The following is a 19,928-nucleotide window of genomic DNA, read 5'->3' on the forward strand; positions in this document are numbered from 1 at the left end:
CCCAGTCACCTAGTGAAGACATCACAGTCAAAACCACTCTGCCAAAACCCTACCCTTAAAAAGAGTGGTTCAATGACTGAGCTAAGTTGTTATGATTATTCTGACTACAACCCATCCACACGCTATAGCGTTCATGAACCACTAGCACCAACATACTATCACACATCGCACAAAAACTTGCAAAATTGTTTATCAGCTCATTTGCATATTTTATAATTTATCATATTAGGCCATATGTCAATACTGAAGGCACTGATTTCTAACCAAACCACCACTATTTATTAATCATACTTGGGTCTACCAATGCTGCAAGTTTGGCTAGTGTGACAAACTGATTATTTTCTCATTTGCATATTTCCATGAATTTATATAATCAGTCCACATAATTTAATTTGGTCATAAATATATCAAAGCTGATACACAGAATTTTATGACACTTCTGATTTAATTAAAAGGCTGACAGTTTGGTGTATATTATATGCTCATTATTAGTTTATTTTCATATTTAATAATTCAGCAATTAGGCCTCATATCAAAAGTGAGTTTACTGAATTTGATCAGAATTCGTAGGTACATTGGTTAAACTTAGATTATTCTGTTCTCAAAAGTTTATGTGATGTGCTCAATATTTGCTCATGTGCATATTTGATAGATTTATGTAAGTAGGGCATATATCATCACTGAATGCACTTAATTTGGTCAGTTGTTTAAAGCCCTAATAGCTGCAAATTTTATGCATTATTTTGATGATTTTATTTTCAAACCAAAGTTGGTTCTTGTAAATGTGCTAACTGAAGGATCATGTATAGAAATATCACTGCTCGCTGATGTGGACCATGCCTACACGTTTTAACAGGTAAAATAATAAACGCGTGCCGCACTCATGAAATGGCACCCCACAGAAAAATTACAAAATGCAGTATTTCTCGCACATACACATCCTCGTGATCATAAAGGAAACAAGCATGATGCCATTTTCTTGGATGCACGACACACATTCTATTGTTGTAATCTATACTTTCTTTGTCACATGATTAGTTTTTGAAAATGGCAGGAAATCTAAAAGATGTTAATACTTTTGAATTTACATGCCACTTTCGACACTTATGACAGTGCTTTACACTTTTTCAATCTTCAATGATTCTTATTCAAAGAAAATTCTTGGAAAACAGTATATTTCAAAATTGGTTTATTACATATTTGCAGCTATAGGGACTTTTAAGATATATTCATCATACTTAGTTTTGCTTTTGCTGAAACTTTGATAATCATGACAATCTGATCAATAGCTTATTTACGTATTCAGTGAATTTCTGTAAAGAGGACATATATTAGTTCTCAATGCACTGAATTTCATTGGAAATTTAAGACGTACTTGTCTTGTTTAGCATTATTATGTGGAAAGTTTGATAACATCAAACCATGACATACTGATAAATAGCTTATTTGCATACTTAATGATATTCTGTAATTAGGCCATAAATGTTAAAAAATAAATGCACTGAATTTGATTGAAATTATACTGTGCATTGTTTATACTTAGATTTAGCCATGCTTAAAGTTTGGTTATTGAAACATATCATAATCAGTTCATTTGCATATTCATAAATGGTTTTCTCTAATTAGACCAAATATCAAAGTTGTATTCACTGAATATAAACAGATGCAAAACACTCATGAATCAAACGTAATAAGCATAAAATGAAACATCAACCTTGTGTAAAGCATAACAATCTAGTATAAACACCTGCATTCTGATTATTTTTCATTTGAAACCATGTATCTGATACATTCCGTGTGGCACACAATGTCCACTTAACTTTGATTGTAAGCGTGTCTGGGAGTAAACCCCAAATTCTTCCATAGGCAATACAAACAAAATAAAAGACCATATCTTCAAATTGGGTGATGCAGTGTGTAATTTATTTAGAAAATTGACTCATGACTACATATAATATATATTTGTGATATATTCACCGTGAAAATTATCATTACATACAGCAGAAAATAAAGTACGCGAATGCATGATACAGGCTATCTTGGAGTAGTTAAGAGAGTTTCTTGTGGACAAAATTATTTTCTGCAGAGTACAGCACTCTTAAATTGGGCACCAAGGTAAACTTTCAATACCAAGGATGGCCAGATCCTCAGATCAGAATGATGAGTGATGAGACACCATTTTTGACTTTATATCAACAGCCTTGACTGCTGTTACATGAAATAATGCCGGAGTGTGGATAAGTACAATACATGGCAATGTCTCTTGCATTGTTTATATAATAACTCAATTGCTTTTTATAGAAGATGAATACAGATTTTCTTAAACATTACAGGAGGCAAATTTTGTTCTTCCAGTAGATAAACAACACCGTTAACAGGCAAAATCAAATCAGTTAATTAAAAGCCAACTCAATTATTCATCATGAACTCAATGAAACCATTAAAATGTGAAACAAATAAAAAGGGACCGTGTCCTTTTCAAACAAAAATAAAATTTCAGTGGCCATCTTGATGAATAAAATGGTTCTTAATAAGAACAGTTTTCTTCAATTAAAATCATTCTTCAAACAGCAACAGAAACAAGTTTATATTTCAGTAACTTATTTAAAATTAATTTGCCAATTTTATGGTTTTGAATCATTAAGTATGACAATTTGAATGTTAGGTTTTAAGTGTTGTTCAACAAATGTCAGGTATTTAAAATGTACAAATTCAATCACAGCGTACATTGCTATGACAAGAAATGTGTCAGCCCCTTGTAGCGAATAGAATGAAATTGTACATATAATTGGTCATAAAAAGAACTGACATTTGTCATAAAAAGAGCACTGTACCCGTATGTGTTGTCATGGCTTTATTCTTAGCTTTTAATCCCTGCAACAGGGAGGTGGAAAATATTGGACCATCTGGACAGGATCAGTGGAAGTTATGGAAATGAGTATAGAAATACAAACTTGCACATTAAAAATCAAACACATGCTAGTGCAGGTTACTATGAACCTTACTACAGTGGCAGACAAAATAGCACTCCTGACAATGACATTCAAGGATTTAGAGCTGCGAGTGGTTAGTCCAATAATTGAAACCAAGAAATAAAGTAATATACGGTCATTCATCCCTAGTACTTGAGAAAACATGACAAACTCCCCAAAACCAGTGTTACACTGTTACAAGTAAACCAAGTACCATTTTAAGTAGTTCTCTTTGAGGTAGCAGATTATTAGTTTTTTCACAAGGCTCCTTTTTCCTCTAACCAGTCGATGTAAAGATTGAAATTGCTGTAAATTCCTGGAAGGCCTTCGCCAGCACATCCATATCCCCAACTGACAACACCAGTCAAGTACCAGTGGCCATCCATAGTTTCATCGTTTTGATGCATGCATACCAATGGACCACCAGAGTCACCCTGTTGTAACAGAAACAACAAATTAAAAAAAATAAACAAATGGGAAATCACTGAGGGAAACATAAGTATCCATGATGATGTCAATGGACCAAATATCAGAAATGTATATGTCAGAGCATATAATATCAGAGTGCTATGTCCATGTTAAGAGTTCTTCCTCAGCTCTTACCCCAGTGCTTTACTATTTACAAATGGTATCCGAAAATACAGGTGCCGCCAACTGGTAAATTTCATGAATTTCTCAAAATCATCACAAAACCTGTTTTGAAGGCTGATATACCGATTTTTCTTATTTTTGACCCTGACCTAAAACTTGGAGGGGAAAGTGAGAGCTGTTCGTAACTGCCCTCCCACTGGTATACACTGAAAATGTGCCTTCCCACTGAATTTTGATGCCCACTGCCCTCCGGTATCTACAGTCTGCCCGCTCCCCACTCCCCACAACAATTCAAGCTCCCTGCTGCCCTCTCCCTACTACTGAAATTCCCCATTGCCAACTAGATGCCCACTATGCAACCCAGATCAACACAAAACCATGCAAGCAGTTAGCAGTATACCTTGGAACATTGCTCCCCTCTAAGTTAGGTTCTATTAAGCACGCCGCTTTCCCCTCCCTCTACGTATTTTCCGGTGCCCACTGTCAAAAATTTTCTCCCCGCCCGCTGAAAGTACTGAAATTTCTTCCCCGCCCACAGTAAATATCGATATTTTCTCCCCGCCCGCTGAGTAGTTTTGAAATCTGCCCGCCCGCTGAAAAACTTCGCACGAACACCTTTTTGCACGAACAGCTTCGTTGGCGGCACCTGAAAATACAATGATATTAATTTCTCATCAATCTGTGCACAGAATCAGCACAACATCAATCTGTGCACAACAGTTCTGGAAATATGTTTATGCACAGAAAGTATGAAGTACATTCATACCTCATTCAAAATGATATAGTCAAAATTTAGCCCATTTTGAAATTTAGACTAACTCTTCTAAATTGCCCATGCTCTGGAGGTCACCCTGTTTTCAAAACTTGGAATGGGGATCAGACTGTTTTCACTTTTCGGGGGGGGGGGGGGTCAGCCACCTTTTGATGTCCGCAAAAATTATCCACCCCCGGTCAAAGAAACTGATCAGTCCCTAATGCGGACACGTCATGGACACATGCGAGACAGTGATATATTGATAATGACTGACACGTTGGTTAGTCATTGAAACACATGTCTCTGGTTAAGGGACTGGTCAGTTTCTTCAGCCTGGGGGGGGCCGGTGGATTCATGGGGGGGTCACCCTGTTTTTGACTTTGGTGATAGGGGGGGTCACCATGTTTTTGAAATGCCCAATAGGGGGGGTCAGTGTGTTTTTGAATTTGACACAGGCTCATCATTGCCTAAAATGCTAGTGTCAGCCACAAAATTCATCATTCAGTTGTATTTTTCGGCGCGCCCTTCGGGCGCGTAACTTTAATAATCAGTCATATTTTTCAGCACGCCCAACTTTAACATATCAAGCATACATACATCAGAGATATCTGTATGTTCAATATTTTTCAGCGTGCTCTTCAAGCTCATTACTTTAATATATCATACATCTTTCAGCATGCCCTTCAGGTGCATGACTTTAATATACAAGGCATATATATCAGAGATATCAGGATGTTTCATATTTTTTGGCGCGCCCTTCGGGCGCCATACTTTCAGAGATATCTTGATGTTTGCTAAGTGAAAGTGTACCATTATGAAATCTGCATTTCATATGAAAAGGATGACAAATTCCTGATACTTTTCTGTTCTCTCTGTGAGAATTCAGTATGAGAAAGCAACACGCACAAATATTTCACAATATATATTTGATACAGTGACTTATTTTAGAGATAGAAAAATGACAAGATATCTTTCCTTCTCATTGATGCAATTATTTTCCTTTGTTTCATAGGTTTTCTGTAGAAAGATGCTTTTTAATGAACAAAATAACAGTTAAAAAAGGAAGTTTTTGTCATATTAGCTGTGCTTTTATGGTTTCAATGTTACACAAGAAAAGGTCCTCTCAGACACTGTACACATCAGATTTGGCTAAAAAAGCTCTCTATGGCTCCTCAGTAGATTTAATTGGATGGTTGGCAAGTCTTAACACCCATCAAAGTTTTTGATTCACTGCTTTTTCCTCTTTGATATTAATGATTGACATCCATTTCTGTACAACAGTTCAGGACATCTACATTCACAGCTCATTCAAAATACAGCTCATTCAAAATGTACTGTATTTAAACTTTAAGATTGACACTTTGAAATTCCTATCTTACAACTGACATGTCAACAATTTCACTAAAACATAGAATGACTATTTAAAATATAAATATATGTAAAATATAATATATATATATATATATATATATATATATATATATATATAAATTATGTCCATCTTTTGTTTACCTTTGTCGCGCCCAGGGGGGGGGGGTCACCCTGTTTTAGAAATTTGGAATAGGGGGGGTCACCCTGTTTTCAAAATTTGGAATAGGGGGGGTCAGCCACTTTTGACGTCGGCAAAAAATAATCCACCGCCCCCCCCCAGGCCGAAGAAACTGACCAGTCCCTAACTCATATTTTGTATTTGTATTCCTTTGTAGGATATGTATTCGTTCTGAGAACACATACAAACATGCAACCATTCTCATCAACATACGAATAAGAGTCCATTATTAGTTGAAGAATGTGTTGTAGTGAGGGAATTTTTAAAATATCATTGGGCCACTCGTTAAACATTTAACAGCAGAGGGACAAAGCGTTCGTTATTTACCTGGCAGGCATCAATACCACCGGCAAAATATCCAGCACACAACATAGTCTCAGTTATTTCACCATCGTATGAGCTCGGAACATTACACTCGTCTCGGGACAGCAGAGGAACCATCGCCTCTTGAAGGTCAATTGCTTGAAAACCATTTTCTGGAAGAGCAAGAGCCTTATATTGTAGAATGCCCACACAGAATTACCAACCATACACCAGCATGTTAACAAAACACATTATCGTAAATTATTTGCAAACAAGTGCTTATTTGGTAAGTTATGCCACTCATACAGTGCTCGAATTTTTGACACATAATACAAGGCAATTGATTTTCAACAAATGGAATTTATGCATTATTTCATTTCCTCATATATAAATTTCATTGGGTCTATATATAAAAATTTGTATTTTTCTTTATTTGTATGTATTTAGGCCTAAACATTATGTGTTTCATACACGGAGGTATTATTCGAATTTGAAAGAAATTAATAATAGCTTAAACTGACCAAATAAAGAATTTTGAACACAAAAATAGTTAAATAATTAATACACAGATGGCTCTACATACACATGCGCACTTTCACGCACAAAGAAGATGACAGTGTCGTCAGTGACAGAGATGAGGTACTTCTCGATTTTTTGGCGACTGAGAAAAGAAGATTATATAGGTGCCTAAAAATAAAATGTTTTGACTAGCCATATTTGTGTAACAGAACACGTTTTTCTCCTTCGGGCCTTAAAATCATCCAAAACATTCTGTTTCTGTGAAACTAACTATTTTGTAGTGTAGATTACGGAGGCGAAAAAGAAGTTTCTGCATTCGTTCTAGAATGGGGACTTCCGTGGAAACAATCAGTTAAGTCCCGTAAGCTGTGTCTTTTGCATTATCCTTACCAAAAATACCAGCCAATCTTCAGAGAGATGTAAACCCCATGAGACATATATGTGAAAAATGGTATTTGCTGAATATTAATTTTTAATGCCAAGGAAATGCAAAAATGCAACATATTGGGTTTTCCTCTCGCAAAATATCTATTGCTCACACCGAACAGAGATTGAAACAACTTGGAGTATCATTATTTTGCCATGAATTGGCATATTGAAGCAAAGTCCAGTACATTTGACATACAGCTATATGGGGCTTTAATATGAAAGTTACGTGTGTAAACTTTCCAGTACGTTTTCGGACCGCTAATGCTCCTACCTTTCAATTTTTTTATGAGTGGAAGCAAAACAAAGAAGTTTCTTGTTCGACTGTGGCGGCCGATGGTCCGTCCGACCACCATGAGGTCCGCGGAAATTTTGCTGGCATACCAAGATTTATCGCCTAATAATACCCGCTACAATTATCGGAGCACATACATACATACATACATACATACATACATACATACATACATACATACAAGCAGACAGACAGAAAGACACGGACAGACAGATAAATTGGAAGACGCTTTTCGATGTAATAACGCAGACGCAAATGATTCTATGACCTGCCCCATTCAATAACCCATGGTGCTCTAAAGATAATATACAGAAAAAAAAGGCCAGCCGAAACACATCAATGGCACATAGCACTTACCTGCAGTGTTACCCCAGCCGCTGATGAAGCAGTAGGAGTGTTGATCAAAGCGTGTCTCCTCCTCCTTATCTACGCAGGCGTAGTTGATTTTGTCGCTTGTCCTTACTGGCTGTGCGAGCACCAGCAATGCGATGTCATTGTCCATTTCCGTGGGCGAGCCGTAATCTTCATGTACATGTATTTCAGATACCTCAACTTCGATAGAGTCGTCCTCCGTTCCTAGGCGAGTGTGCCTTCCCAAACGAATCACCCATCTATCGACATTTGACCTTTTGATTTTCAAATGGGAAAAAGGTTACTGTAAGTTGAATCGGCGCAGAAGCATTTCTGAAAATAACGGAACTTGTACATCAAATGCTTTATCTTGCAGGTGCAGCATTCAGGCAATGATAATTTCAAAGCGCGAAGATAAATGACTTCATTAGTTATGTGATATGGAAATTTACAGTGGGTATGTTTGTCAGTACGTTGCGAAAAGTCAACTGAAAAATTGTGCATAATGATATCGCTTTCAAGAATACACAATGCCCATAAAAAATTGTGTTTTTCAGGATATTTTTCAGTTTCCATGTGATTTGCATTCCAGAGCTTAATACTTGAGCGCTGACGTCATCGTGTGAACCTCATCCAAAGTGCAATATGCTTCTACAGAACCCATGTTAGGCTTTTTAGCCAATCGCATTCATGTTTAGTCTTTACTTTAAACCAATCATCGACAGCGTTGCCTTTCCGGCTGTTATGGGAAAAAGGACCTTTATATAGTTCGTTACTCGATGTATTAATGTGGGGATGTAATCTTTAGATCTACGCTGCAGTGTTTACCTCATGGTCACCAGGATCCAAGTGTTTTCACTAAATTCTGCGTGTTTATTGTGAACTATTGCGAGACAGTCCTAGTTTATTCTGACATCCGATATGAAAAGAACCCGATCCACGAATTCCAAAGAGACATGAAGAGTTCTGACGATTGTAACGTCTCTTACACCGTATCCAAATAATCTGCTTGGGTCTAGTCAAAAAGCACTTGTGGTATTTTGCAGGAACTTACATGTCTCCTTCAAAGCAGTGAGCTGCTGATACAATGTGCCTGGGACCAATCAGGGTGCCGCCACAGACGGCGTCTGAGTATGGTTTGTAGTACAGTTGAGCGGTCCACGGCCACGCGCCTTTATCTGCTTCGTCTCCGCCAACAACACGTGGTTGACTGTGGACGGTTCTGGTGCCACATCCGGAAGCTGTTGACCATGCAAAGTCACATGAAAGTTATCGTCTCCAAGTGTATGAGTCAATGTCTTGAAACTTGTTTCTTGCATTTTCATGTATGTATCTATGTATGTATGTATGTATGTATGTATGTATGTATGTGTGTGTGTGTGTGTATGTATGTATGTATGTATGTATGTATGTATGTATGTATGTACGTATGTATGTATGTATGTATGTGTGATGGATGGATGGATGTATTGATGGATGAAAGCGACTGAGTTCATGTGTTTTGTACCACACTTAACCAGAGACATGTGTTTCAATGACTAACCAACGTGTCAGTCATTATCAATATATCACTGTCTCGCATGTGTCCATGACGTGTCCGCATTAGGGACTGATCAGTTTCTTTGACCGGGCTTGGATAATTTTTGCGGACATCAAAAAGTGGCTGACTCCCCCCCCCCCCGAAAATTAAAACAGTCTGATCCCCATTCCAAGTTTTGAAAACAGGGTGACCTCCAGAGCATGGGCAATTTAGAAGAGTTAGTCTAAATTTCAAAATGGGCTAAATTTTGACTATATCATTTTGAATGAGGTATGAATGTACTTCATACTTTCTGTGCATAAACATATTTCCAGAACTGTTGTGCACAGATTGATGTCAATCACTATGTAAAAGAAAGAACAGATTTTGAAGTAAATCAAAAACTTAAGTGGAAAATTAGACTGCTACCAGCCATCACAGTAAATAATACTGGACTCGTGCTTAGCTCACTGAAAGTCTGTTTTTCTCATTAGTTTTAATTTGCTTATAAAGCTTACTAGTCAGGGATAGTAGCTGTATCTTTTGACAATTTTTCATGATTTTCATTCAGTATATGAATGATAGAAATGCCGAGACGTCACTTTGTCAACATTGCAGACATATATGTATACAGTGTTGTGTAATATTGCCACTACATGAAGTTTGGTCGGGACTGAAAATTCACTTTTTGCTTATACATGTACCGGCCATTTCATCAAGCTTGGCATTGGGCAACGCAACATATCTTTAACACTTTAACCACCATTATGGACCTCTACAGTGAAAAACGGGTGTGGAAAGGTTCAAGAGAGTACAAGATACTGTGGTTGATATATTACAGTTACGTGCCCGAAAATTTTAATTGAGTGATATAATTATTGGTTTGCATGATGCCTTTATTTACCCATGTCTTAATTCAAAAACACACTCACCCCCTCAGTAGAGAATTTCAAATACATGGTGACCCCATCACAAAAATCACAAACAGGGTGACATCCCACGGAACCCCCCCCCAAAAAAACTGACCAGTCCCTCACACCATAACTGATCAGAGATAAAGCTGGACTTACTCGCTTCTGGGTAGCAGGGTTTACGATGACAGAGCCGATACTCAATCGTTTCACCTTCACACGCCGTGGAGACCTCACAGTGCCTCGTGCGAGACTGTTCGCCGGTACCACAATTGACGTTGCAATCTCCCCAGCTACTCCAATCTGAGAAACCGCTGTCTTCACTTGACTCGCTTTCAGTTTCACTACCGCCACTGTTACCTGTGAAAAGAACCCACATGTATTCGCCTACTTCATCCACGCAAACTATAGCATACTGACAATGCCATCGGAACTCAAGGCTTGTTTAGCGTTAGAGATGGGGTGTTCAATGTCAATCTGAGAGTATTCAACTTTTTATGTTCCCCATATTTTTCATATTGTTCTGCGTAAACCGAACGTGGATTAAAGGTATACTGTCACCTGTTCCAATTTTGCCACAGTTACCATGATAAGAGAAAATCTAACCAATCACAGATTTTAAGCGGGTGGCAGCTTTTAAAAACAGCACCCTCACATGGCATTTGAATAACAAGGAATGCCCCTTTGACCATATATGGGCATATTTAGATTACAGGTGACTGTATACCTTAACGGTTTCCGGAACTCCACAGATTTCTTTACTTTCTAGGCATGTGATTGTCTTTCAAAAAGGCAAACTTGACAATATTTTAACTTTTCCTTTCTGTTTGACTTTCAATATTTCCTTCTCAAAAGTTCTAGTATTCCATGGGAACAGGTGGTATGAGTAACCACTTGATATTTCTTTTCTTCTTTTGTTTACTTGTCTTTGTATTTTGTTTTTCTGCCGTGGCAATCAGCGTGGCAACAGTTACAACATCTTGCGGTCATTGACCTTCAACTAGGAAACGCTTGTTTTATTCCGTCACTTTGCATAGTCCAATTTTCCGGCTAACAGGCCGAAAAGTACATATCAACAACCCTACAGGAAGTAGAACTCACAGTTAACCTCATCCGAGCCATCACCACAATCGTCGAAGCCATCACAAACCCAATTGCCATAAATGCAGGCGCCGCTGTTTAGACACTTGAACATGTCATCTGGGCACTTCCTATCATCTGAAACAGAACATACCACAACTTCTTTTTAGATATGTCAACACTTTATTTCATTTCTTTGCAGTTGCTCTGATGACGATGCTGATGACGACGGCGACGACGGATGATGATGATGGTGGTAATTATGCTATTAGAAAAAAACGCGTTAACTTCGTGCTCATGGTAATCTTCAGTGTGGAAAGTATTCTTGTTCTCCGGCGAGTATTTTTGCTAGGCTCTGTACACTGTTTTCCAACTACAGTTTAATAATTGGACAAAATTGCAAGAAAATAACGTCTCCTGATGACGCTCAAAAGTTGCCTTTGAATACTTTCATCATGTAATTCCGTATAATTGTCTTCTGACACGATGGGCCAGTAAATGTAAGGACCGTTGCCAGAAACAAGATCAGAACACAGCCCCTCATCCCGTGTCAGTGGAGGGAATGTGGTCAGAACGAGGTGTGAAGTGTTGACATTCATCGCATGATGTACGTCTTCGTTTTCGAACACATGACAGGCAGAACAGGGATTTATCAGACAGAGCTCGAGCTTGAGGCCAGGAACCCATGTACGTGAAGATTTTCCAGTGAATAATGTAAGAAAGACACACTTACGACAATCTGCCTCATCGGAATCAGTGTTGCAGTCTTGCCAGCCGTCACATACCCAGTCTAAAGGGATACATTGGCCATCAGAGCAGCGGAATTCGTCGGCCGTACACTCCGTAACTGCGAAAGATAACGGGATACATTTTTGTCGTTATTTCCACGTTCGTCACACAGCCATTGGACAAGTAGTAGCTCAATGACTGAGAGAGTTGTCAACATTCCTGATTCCTGATTCAAAACAGGAAAACGAGGCTTCTTGGTGTTATCCGCCATTCTCCAGTGTGCGCAAAGCTTATTTTGACAAATGCCTGAAGAAAAATATCGCTTCAGCGATGATCCTCCCCATTCTTATGCCGAGTAACGCGGGATGTTTTCGTTCAAAATCCCTGTAAAACCTTGTAACCGGTTTTAAAAACAGCGACGGTTCGTGGTTCGATTCATACCATAAAAAAATGCGAAAGGTTATATAATGCTATTTATCAATATGAATTTTCACTTGCACTGTATCTTTTATATCTTATTTCATCTCCCAAAACTTACCCACATTTTAAAGAATTGATTTTATACTTGAAAAAGCTCCCTGCCATCAATAGTCTTTTTGGCCAAAGCTCGTGTTATTTTCCTTTGTTCAGTGATATCGATAAGATAGATCACTAGTGTTGGTTAAGAGTTGCAACATGTCTCCCTTTCTAGAGAATGTCAAGCCAACAAATTAATGTGAATTCTTAGCGAACCATAGTACATATTACCATGCATACCAGACAAGACTCGTTTTCCAGTTTTTAAACTTCGGGTCTAGCGAGGGATGGGGATGGGGCGTATTTGACCATCATGCATAACTAACAGAACGCAACCTTATACTTCAAGAGCGCATCCATATTGAGGACTTGCCTACATGGAGTTCATGGGGTTATTCAATGAATAAACCACTGATAAAATCCTACTGCAAGCGGTTTATAGTGAGTGCACGTGGATACGTTGTTAGACCATGCAGAAAAAGCCACCGCAATCTAACTGTAAGAAAGTGCGTCCTACTAGATACCCTACATGCGCCGATTTTATACAAATAAACCTTCAAACGTGCAAACATGCAAGAAAACGAGGAGATTGCATCCATGATCTTCAAATGATATTGCTTTTAGACGATCTTATGGTCAGTAGAAGGAAATGCGCTTTAAGATCGCGCGGTGATGAACTATGCTTGATGCCATATGAAGTAGTCTTTATTCATTGACTTGAATCAAGTCTGATAGAATCAAACATACCGAAGCAAGACTCCAGTGTCTGTGAATGACGTCAGTGCATTGAAAAAATCATGTCGCATGGATAAAAAGTTAAGCATATAGAAATTTTCCCTCGTTTCACAGATTTCAATCGAACACGGGGAGCTGTACACCGTTCAGACGCAACAACTAGTTGCGTGTATTTTTCTGATCTACATATTTTTTTTGGATCGAACAATTTCGGCGACGTGTTTTGAATGATACCTGTACAAGCAGGAATGCCCGTTGTGTCTTGTGGGCACGGAATGCACGCTATCATGCCCATGTCTGGTGCATACAGACCAAAGGGACACTTCATACACTCTGTCAAGCCATCATACGGACCGTACGTCCCTTCGGGGCAAAGTATGCACGGATCATGTCGTGTTGGAGAGAACGTACCAGCTGGACATAGGGGTGCTGACAAAGGACACGACCGAACAGACAAACAAACACAACACCAGGAGGGATGGTACAAGAGGACAGAGAGATGACATTACTTTTTAGTTGGTTAATTAGTTCAATATTAGCTTTGCAAAACACATAATCCATAGTTTGTTCAAGATTGTGCTGCGACAACATTAATAAAATCATGTTATTCCTAAACAACATATAGGTTGCAATGTTTTTAGCTTGTTCCTTTAACATTAAAATGTATCTATCAACATAATGCTTCAATTGCAAAGCGATTACGGCAATCGAACGTCCTTGACCTTTTATTCCATTAAAAAGCAAAAATCTTTAACGTGTACATATACGATATTGTGCGGCATTTCTTACCTGGGGGTTCCGTCCCGGGCCCTGCACAGTCGCCTTGGCAATCACATGGTGCCTGGTTACACGATGCAGTGGGCGAACAAGATTCACAGCTTGGAAGCACTGAAAAAGTCGATTTGTTCAATTACTGCTAAGCACATTAAATCATAATTTTTGTTCACGAAATTACAATATTATATACAATATTTTTGTTCGGTTTCCTTTGCTGGGGTCTAAAAGGTAGAATGCGCCTCGGGGGACAGATATTCGGACGCTCAAACTTTTACAACATTCTTTTGGCTAACCACTTGTGGCGGTTCATTTGGAGCTTATCGAGTTAAAAAAAGTGTTGTGAAAATCGGGAATTTTATTTTCAAAATTGGGGATAACACAGGGATTGCGGCCATTTTGAATTTCAAATAATGGTATATGGTAATTGTTTCTGCTTGTTTAAGAGACGAAAGTTTGCATGATGAAAGTTTGAGAAAAAGTTTTAGTCTTTCATTTTCGAGGTGCGAACTGCCATAACCAGCAGGTTATGTTTTTTTCAGATACAAACTGATGTCAAAAAAATACAAGCTAAAATCAATAAGTGTTTATGTTTTTATCAAACGATCGGCCCAAAGGTAAGAGTTCCGACCTTGCTTTGAAACAACAAAATATATGGAAAGTAAAATTACTCGATAAAACCTGCAGATAATTATGTGTAAATGATCCAGATCTTTGGAAGGAGGCTTCATTTTGCGCCAGGCCGCGTGTCTGCCACATTAGAAAATATGAAATTTAATTTGGACGTAAGGAGCGCTGCAGACTGGCACACGCACCCTGACGCCATTTGAGCAATCTCATCTGCACTTTTACTCACCAGTTTCGCAGTGGTAGCCCGTCACACCAGGAGGACAGACACATGTCATTTCATTGTCGATGTCACTGAGTAAACATGATCCTCCATTTTGACATGTACTATCGTCAGCACACACAAACTCTAAACAATATAAAAAAAATAAATTATCAGCGATTATTTCTCAATTTTTGCATCGGCATATGCAGGTCGTACGAGATGGATGGACAATCTGCGCTCAAAATAAGTATATAAGTATAAGTATATAAGTATTCATTCAGTATTTATTATTTAAAACACAATTATAGAGTCAATCAATAAATTTCCGTGTGAATATTTCTGGGTCATTTCATGGTTGTCGACGTAGTCGTGAAAAATACTTTGTGACGATGGTGTTTAATCTCTAGATGCTTCGTCAGGAGATAATTTAAAGACATTATTACTAGCAGAGGAGATTTTACATGCTATTGCGTTGCTCTGATGACTGTGAACAAATTAACATTTCGAGGAATGGAAGCTGTCCATTAGTGGCCTCCAGTAACAATTTTAAAGTTTCTCCTCTCATCCACATACCTCTTTTCACCACAAATTTTCTTTACCTTGTCTTAATCATGTGATTTTGCTCGAGGCTTCTGTTAAAGTTGCTTGCCTTACGAAAGAATTGAATTTCCCCTCCCGTCGACGCTAAAAAAAGTTGCCCGCTTGCCCATTCTATGCCCGTTGATGCGGGAAAAATGAACAGAAACTGAAAGGTGACCGCATGCGACTTTTTTTTTGCAAAAAGCGTTTCTGGCTTCTTCATGATCATATACGTATGACTACTCTATACATACCGGTTTCACACTGGTATCCAGTAAACGGATAGGGACAGGAACACCAAGATTCAAAACTTTCGCTGATACAACTACCTCCATTCAAACAGCCATCCACGTCGCAATTTGGAAATTCTGCAGAGTATTTAAAAGATTATAGCATACTTACATTTTACATATCACACTACACTACACTACACTTCACTACACTACACTACACTACACTACACTACACTACACTACACTACACTACACTACACTACACTACACTACACTACACTACACTGTACCATATTGCATCGTACAACACTTCTATACAATACAACACAACAACAACACAGCAAAGCACAATACAATAAATTACAATACAATACAATACAATACAATACAATACAATACAATGCAATGCAATGCAATGCAATGCAATGCAATGCAATGCAATGCAATGCAATAGAATACAATAAAATACACGGAGTTCTCCACAGCTTGAAAAAACAGTGGGCGATCAATTTACATTATAATATATAATTTACATAATATTTTGTTGTGAAAAAAATAAGTACATTCTTTTGTCAAATCATTAACATATGAATAGATTGTTACCGAAAAAGGGGGGTGGCCAACCTCTACAAAATCCCCCCGTGGAGAACCCTGATAGAATTCAATACAACAAGCTTAATAACTTAATCGTTACAACCTCAAAGCTTACCTGTTTCGCAGAATCTTCCAGTGTACTCAGCGGGACAAGAACAATCGAACTCCGATCCATATCCTGACCAGCCGCAAATGCCTCCGTTCAAACATCCATATCCGCACGCCGGGGGAGGCGGTTCCGTCACTGGGGCAAAAAGAAAAATACAACATGGGAAAATTAATGCCGGGGAGTGCACACTCAGAGTGAATAAATTGAAACATGCAACGAAGCAAATTACTGCAGGGAATGCGTTATCTGGAAAATAAGAAAACAGATGATCTACGGAACTATTGACGTCAAAAAGACCCAGAACCAAATCCGTCAAAAATATTGGCTGAAAGGAGGAAAGGACCACCCGGCAATCGCTTTTCCATGGAATGAGCCCTACATTAACAAGAGAACGCCCCGAATGTGTTAACATAAAGAATTCCCCAGAAAAATTCAGTGTCGACATTTCAGGAACTGTTTTGGTGTAATTGTGTCCCATCGATGCAATACGCATCTTGAAAAAGAGAACTTTTCAACTTTTAAATCTTCTAAATCTTTGCACGTGGAAACGTTGCAATATCCACTTCAAAATTCAAGAATAAAACGCAAGATTCACGATGCAAAGTTTTCGATTTAGGAAGCAAATTATGTCGCCGAGTTGAAATTAAAATGGTCACGCGTACGTTTTTCGAAAATTGAAGTTTTCGATTTTATCGAAAAGGATAAAGAAAAGTTTATTTTCTTGACATGATTCAAAGTGAGCCTTTATAGGTTTCAGACAATAAAAGAGTTATAAGCGTTAAAAGGTCAGTATCTGTAACTTTGATTATTTTTTTCACTATTTCTGTTATTAATGTAGTTTCTTGTTCTACTCTCCAAAGCATGATGAGAATCGACTAATGGTTCTACTCCGGAATAAAAAGGACGCGATGCGTTCTACAGACTCAGTACGCCCAAGAGATCACGTGATCGCGGTACAAACAAACCCACATGTGCACTAACGCGTGTGGAAATACACGTTCGCCTATGCGCGTTTACACACGTGGGTTTGTTTTTACCGTGGTCCATTCGAATTCCGGGTTTGACCTATTATCTTGTCAACACAGCGTCTATACGTGTAATGTGCACTGTGTTTATGTTTGAATTCTAGTTCGGACCAGAATGCAGTTGTCAACAATAGCGATGCAGTTTACACATGTTACAGGCTGAGTTTTCAAGCTGAATACTTTGTATCTCAACATGCTTTGTGGAGTAGAACAAGAAACTGTAAGTTGACATTACGATTACAAAAAATGTGCAAAAAAATCACCAAAAGTACGGCTACTGGCCCTTTAAAATCATCCGAAAAAAGTTGTATCCGAAAAACAATTATACACCCAGGCCGTGACCCAGCTGTGACGTAATGTACAGAAGAAGCAGAATGATAGGGCTTTGATTGGGATCTTGATGTCGTTGTGTGCTATACCTGATACAGGAATAACGCTGCTTGCAACCACGGGATTTGATGTTGGGGCGAATTCGCTGGTCTCGGAACACTGTGGTATGTCATTGGCCCCTGGAGGGCAGGCAACGCACAGAGTGCTGCCAACTTCGGGTGTGTACGTATTCTCTGGACACGGCTGGCAGGGCTCGCTACCGTCGGACGACCATGTACCCTCCGGACACATTACTGTACATAAGACGGACAATTAAGTGTTGATTGAAAAGTGGTCACCTCTTGACCAACAATTAGATCGTCTGGACTTGACGTGGATGCGATTCTGAACATCGTTTCCAGACGTCTGCTGCCTGCGGAAGCTCAATTTATGCTCATGCAACAAGCGGGCTGAACGCTCCCATCTAGGAATCCAGGGAACATGCAAGAGTTCCAAAAGTTGTGAGGTTCAGTGGCTGAATAAGAAGAAGGACCTTATACGCATCAGAGGCAAAATTTACTTCAAGAGTTGAGCCCGGGATTTCAAGGACTGTGCCAATAGTAGCCGGAAACCAAGTCTTTTTCAAGGAAATTAGCCCGAGCAGGACAATTGGTCGACTCCTTCGCTGTTAGCCCTTAGTACATTTTCATTGGTTTGTAGAGGTTTGTGCACGCACCAAGAGAGAAGTACGGGACAGAGATAAGAGAAGTCGGCGAATCTATAAAATGCCATGAAACCAAATTTAAACCAGACTATGGATCTGGATGCATTAGGGACGCTTGTAGAAGAGGGGTACTTTAGTAAACATGTTCATGGAATACCTGGCAATCCAGGATGATCACCGTCTGGGGTGTCTGGAAGAAATATTAAGGCACCCCTTGGTTAGTAACTATTATGTTCCTCTGGACCTTTGACCACAATTGGCCTGAAGGTGTTACTCATATCAATGACACTATAGTAACCCCCTCGAATGAATTTGCAGTAATAGGCAATTTCCATGGTTGCCCTTACACGACCTACATATTTATAATATTCTATAGTCCTAGCATTGAAAGTTCGAGTTTCTATCATGCGAAAAATGAATTTCTTTGCTTGAGAATTTAAAGCCAATTTGTGATTCAGAACATAATACTGTGTGAACTAAGATTGCTTTTACACACAGGGGACAAATCACAATGACAGGCTTTAGCAAAAGAAAATACTCTGATAGGGGTCTTGCAAGGATCACGGAATCGTGAAATTGGACAATGAAACGGAAATTTTCGATGCAAATTAACATTGCGATGCGCTGATTTGACTCGTACACAGACGAAAACTCACAATAAAATAATTATTCAGTTCTTAGTAACATGAGGTGCTACCGTGACATCTAGTTAATAATAACAAAACACTTGTGAGTAAATGTCACGTAAAAATATCTATAAGTTAATTTTTTAAGGAATCGCGCCAGGCAGACCGATAAGTTCAATGAATCCTCTGGTTATGGTCGGTCTCCTTTATTGCGAATTGCTTAGTGACGTCGGGGCACCCTGTTTTTCTGAATGACGCTTACCTGCTCCGCAGTGGGCTTCATCGGAATTGTCTCCACAGTCATCCCATCCGTCGCATTCCCAGTCACCTGTTATGCACATGCCATTGTCGCAGACAAAATCATCTGGATTGCAACCTGAGGAAAAGAACGACGAACAACAGATTTGTTACATGGAGTTCATATGCAGGAGGGTGGTCGACAGGTGAAAGCGTTTACATGGTCCCGCAGACATGCAAACCAATTGGCTAAATGCTTCAGTGTCACTTCACGTTGGCCTGTGATGTGCAGCGGCTCGGAAGGTTATATCTGACTGGTAGATTGCCGTTATTTACAGCAATTTAAAACTAGGGCTGTTGTGCAGCTGGCTAGCTGTTTGAAAATGGTTCAATAATGACAATGATTTTCGGCTAACCAATTGGCTAAAATCTTCCGAGGCGCTGCAAATTGGCCTATATGATGGATTTTCGTTCAGTATGATCAGTGTTGCAGCCAGGACGCGCCCTTGCGACAATATCCCCAAAACGGAACCCGTTGTCCCGCATTCTCGCGTACTACGGGTCACCTTGGGCTCACTCGACTGTGTTCAATGGGTGTAGTCTGTAAGTGATATTTATTATGGACGATGGCCTTTG

At 39.0% G+C, this 19,928-nt stretch overlaps 1 protein-coding gene across 1 annotated transcript in view; it reads right to left on the minus strand.

Annotated features, from left to right (window-relative positions):
• Positions 1 to 1,901: 1,901 nt before the first annotated feature.
• Positions 1,902 to 19,928, minus strand: part of LOC139131041 (atrial natriuretic peptide-converting enzyme-like) — a 68,649-nt gene continuing 50,622 nt past the window's right edge. Inside the window, exons 12-23 of the mRNA XM_070696966.1 lie at positions 19,318 to 19,431; positions 16,378 to 16,506; positions 15,690 to 15,803; positions 14,881 to 15,000; positions 14,040 to 14,138; positions 12,004 to 12,117; positions 11,292 to 11,408; positions 10,350 to 10,550; positions 8,815 to 9,001; positions 7,767 to 8,035; positions 6,194 to 6,342; positions 1,902 to 3,406 (exon numbers count right to left, since the gene is read on the minus strand). Coding sequence (XP_070553067.1) covers positions 3,230 to 3,406; positions 6,194 to 6,342; positions 7,767 to 8,035; positions 8,815 to 9,001; positions 10,350 to 10,550; positions 11,292 to 11,408; positions 12,004 to 12,117; positions 14,040 to 14,138; positions 14,881 to 15,000; positions 15,690 to 15,803; positions 16,378 to 16,506; positions 19,318 to 19,431 — 1,790 coding nt within the window. The 3' untranslated portion in view covers positions 1,902 to 3,229. The remainder of the gene's footprint in view (positions 3,407 to 6,193; positions 6,343 to 7,766; positions 8,036 to 8,814; positions 9,002 to 10,349; positions 10,551 to 11,291; positions 11,409 to 12,003; positions 12,118 to 14,039; positions 14,139 to 14,880; positions 15,001 to 15,689; positions 15,804 to 16,377; positions 16,507 to 19,317; positions 19,432 to 19,928) is intronic.

The sequence above is a fragment of the Ptychodera flava genome, chromosome 4 (genome assembly GCF_041260155.1).
Source record: "Ptychodera flava strain L36383 chromosome 4, AS_Pfla_20210202, whole genome shotgun sequence".
NCBI classification, from domain to species: Eukaryota; Metazoa; Hemichordata; class Enteropneusta; family Ptychoderidae; genus Ptychodera; species Ptychodera flava.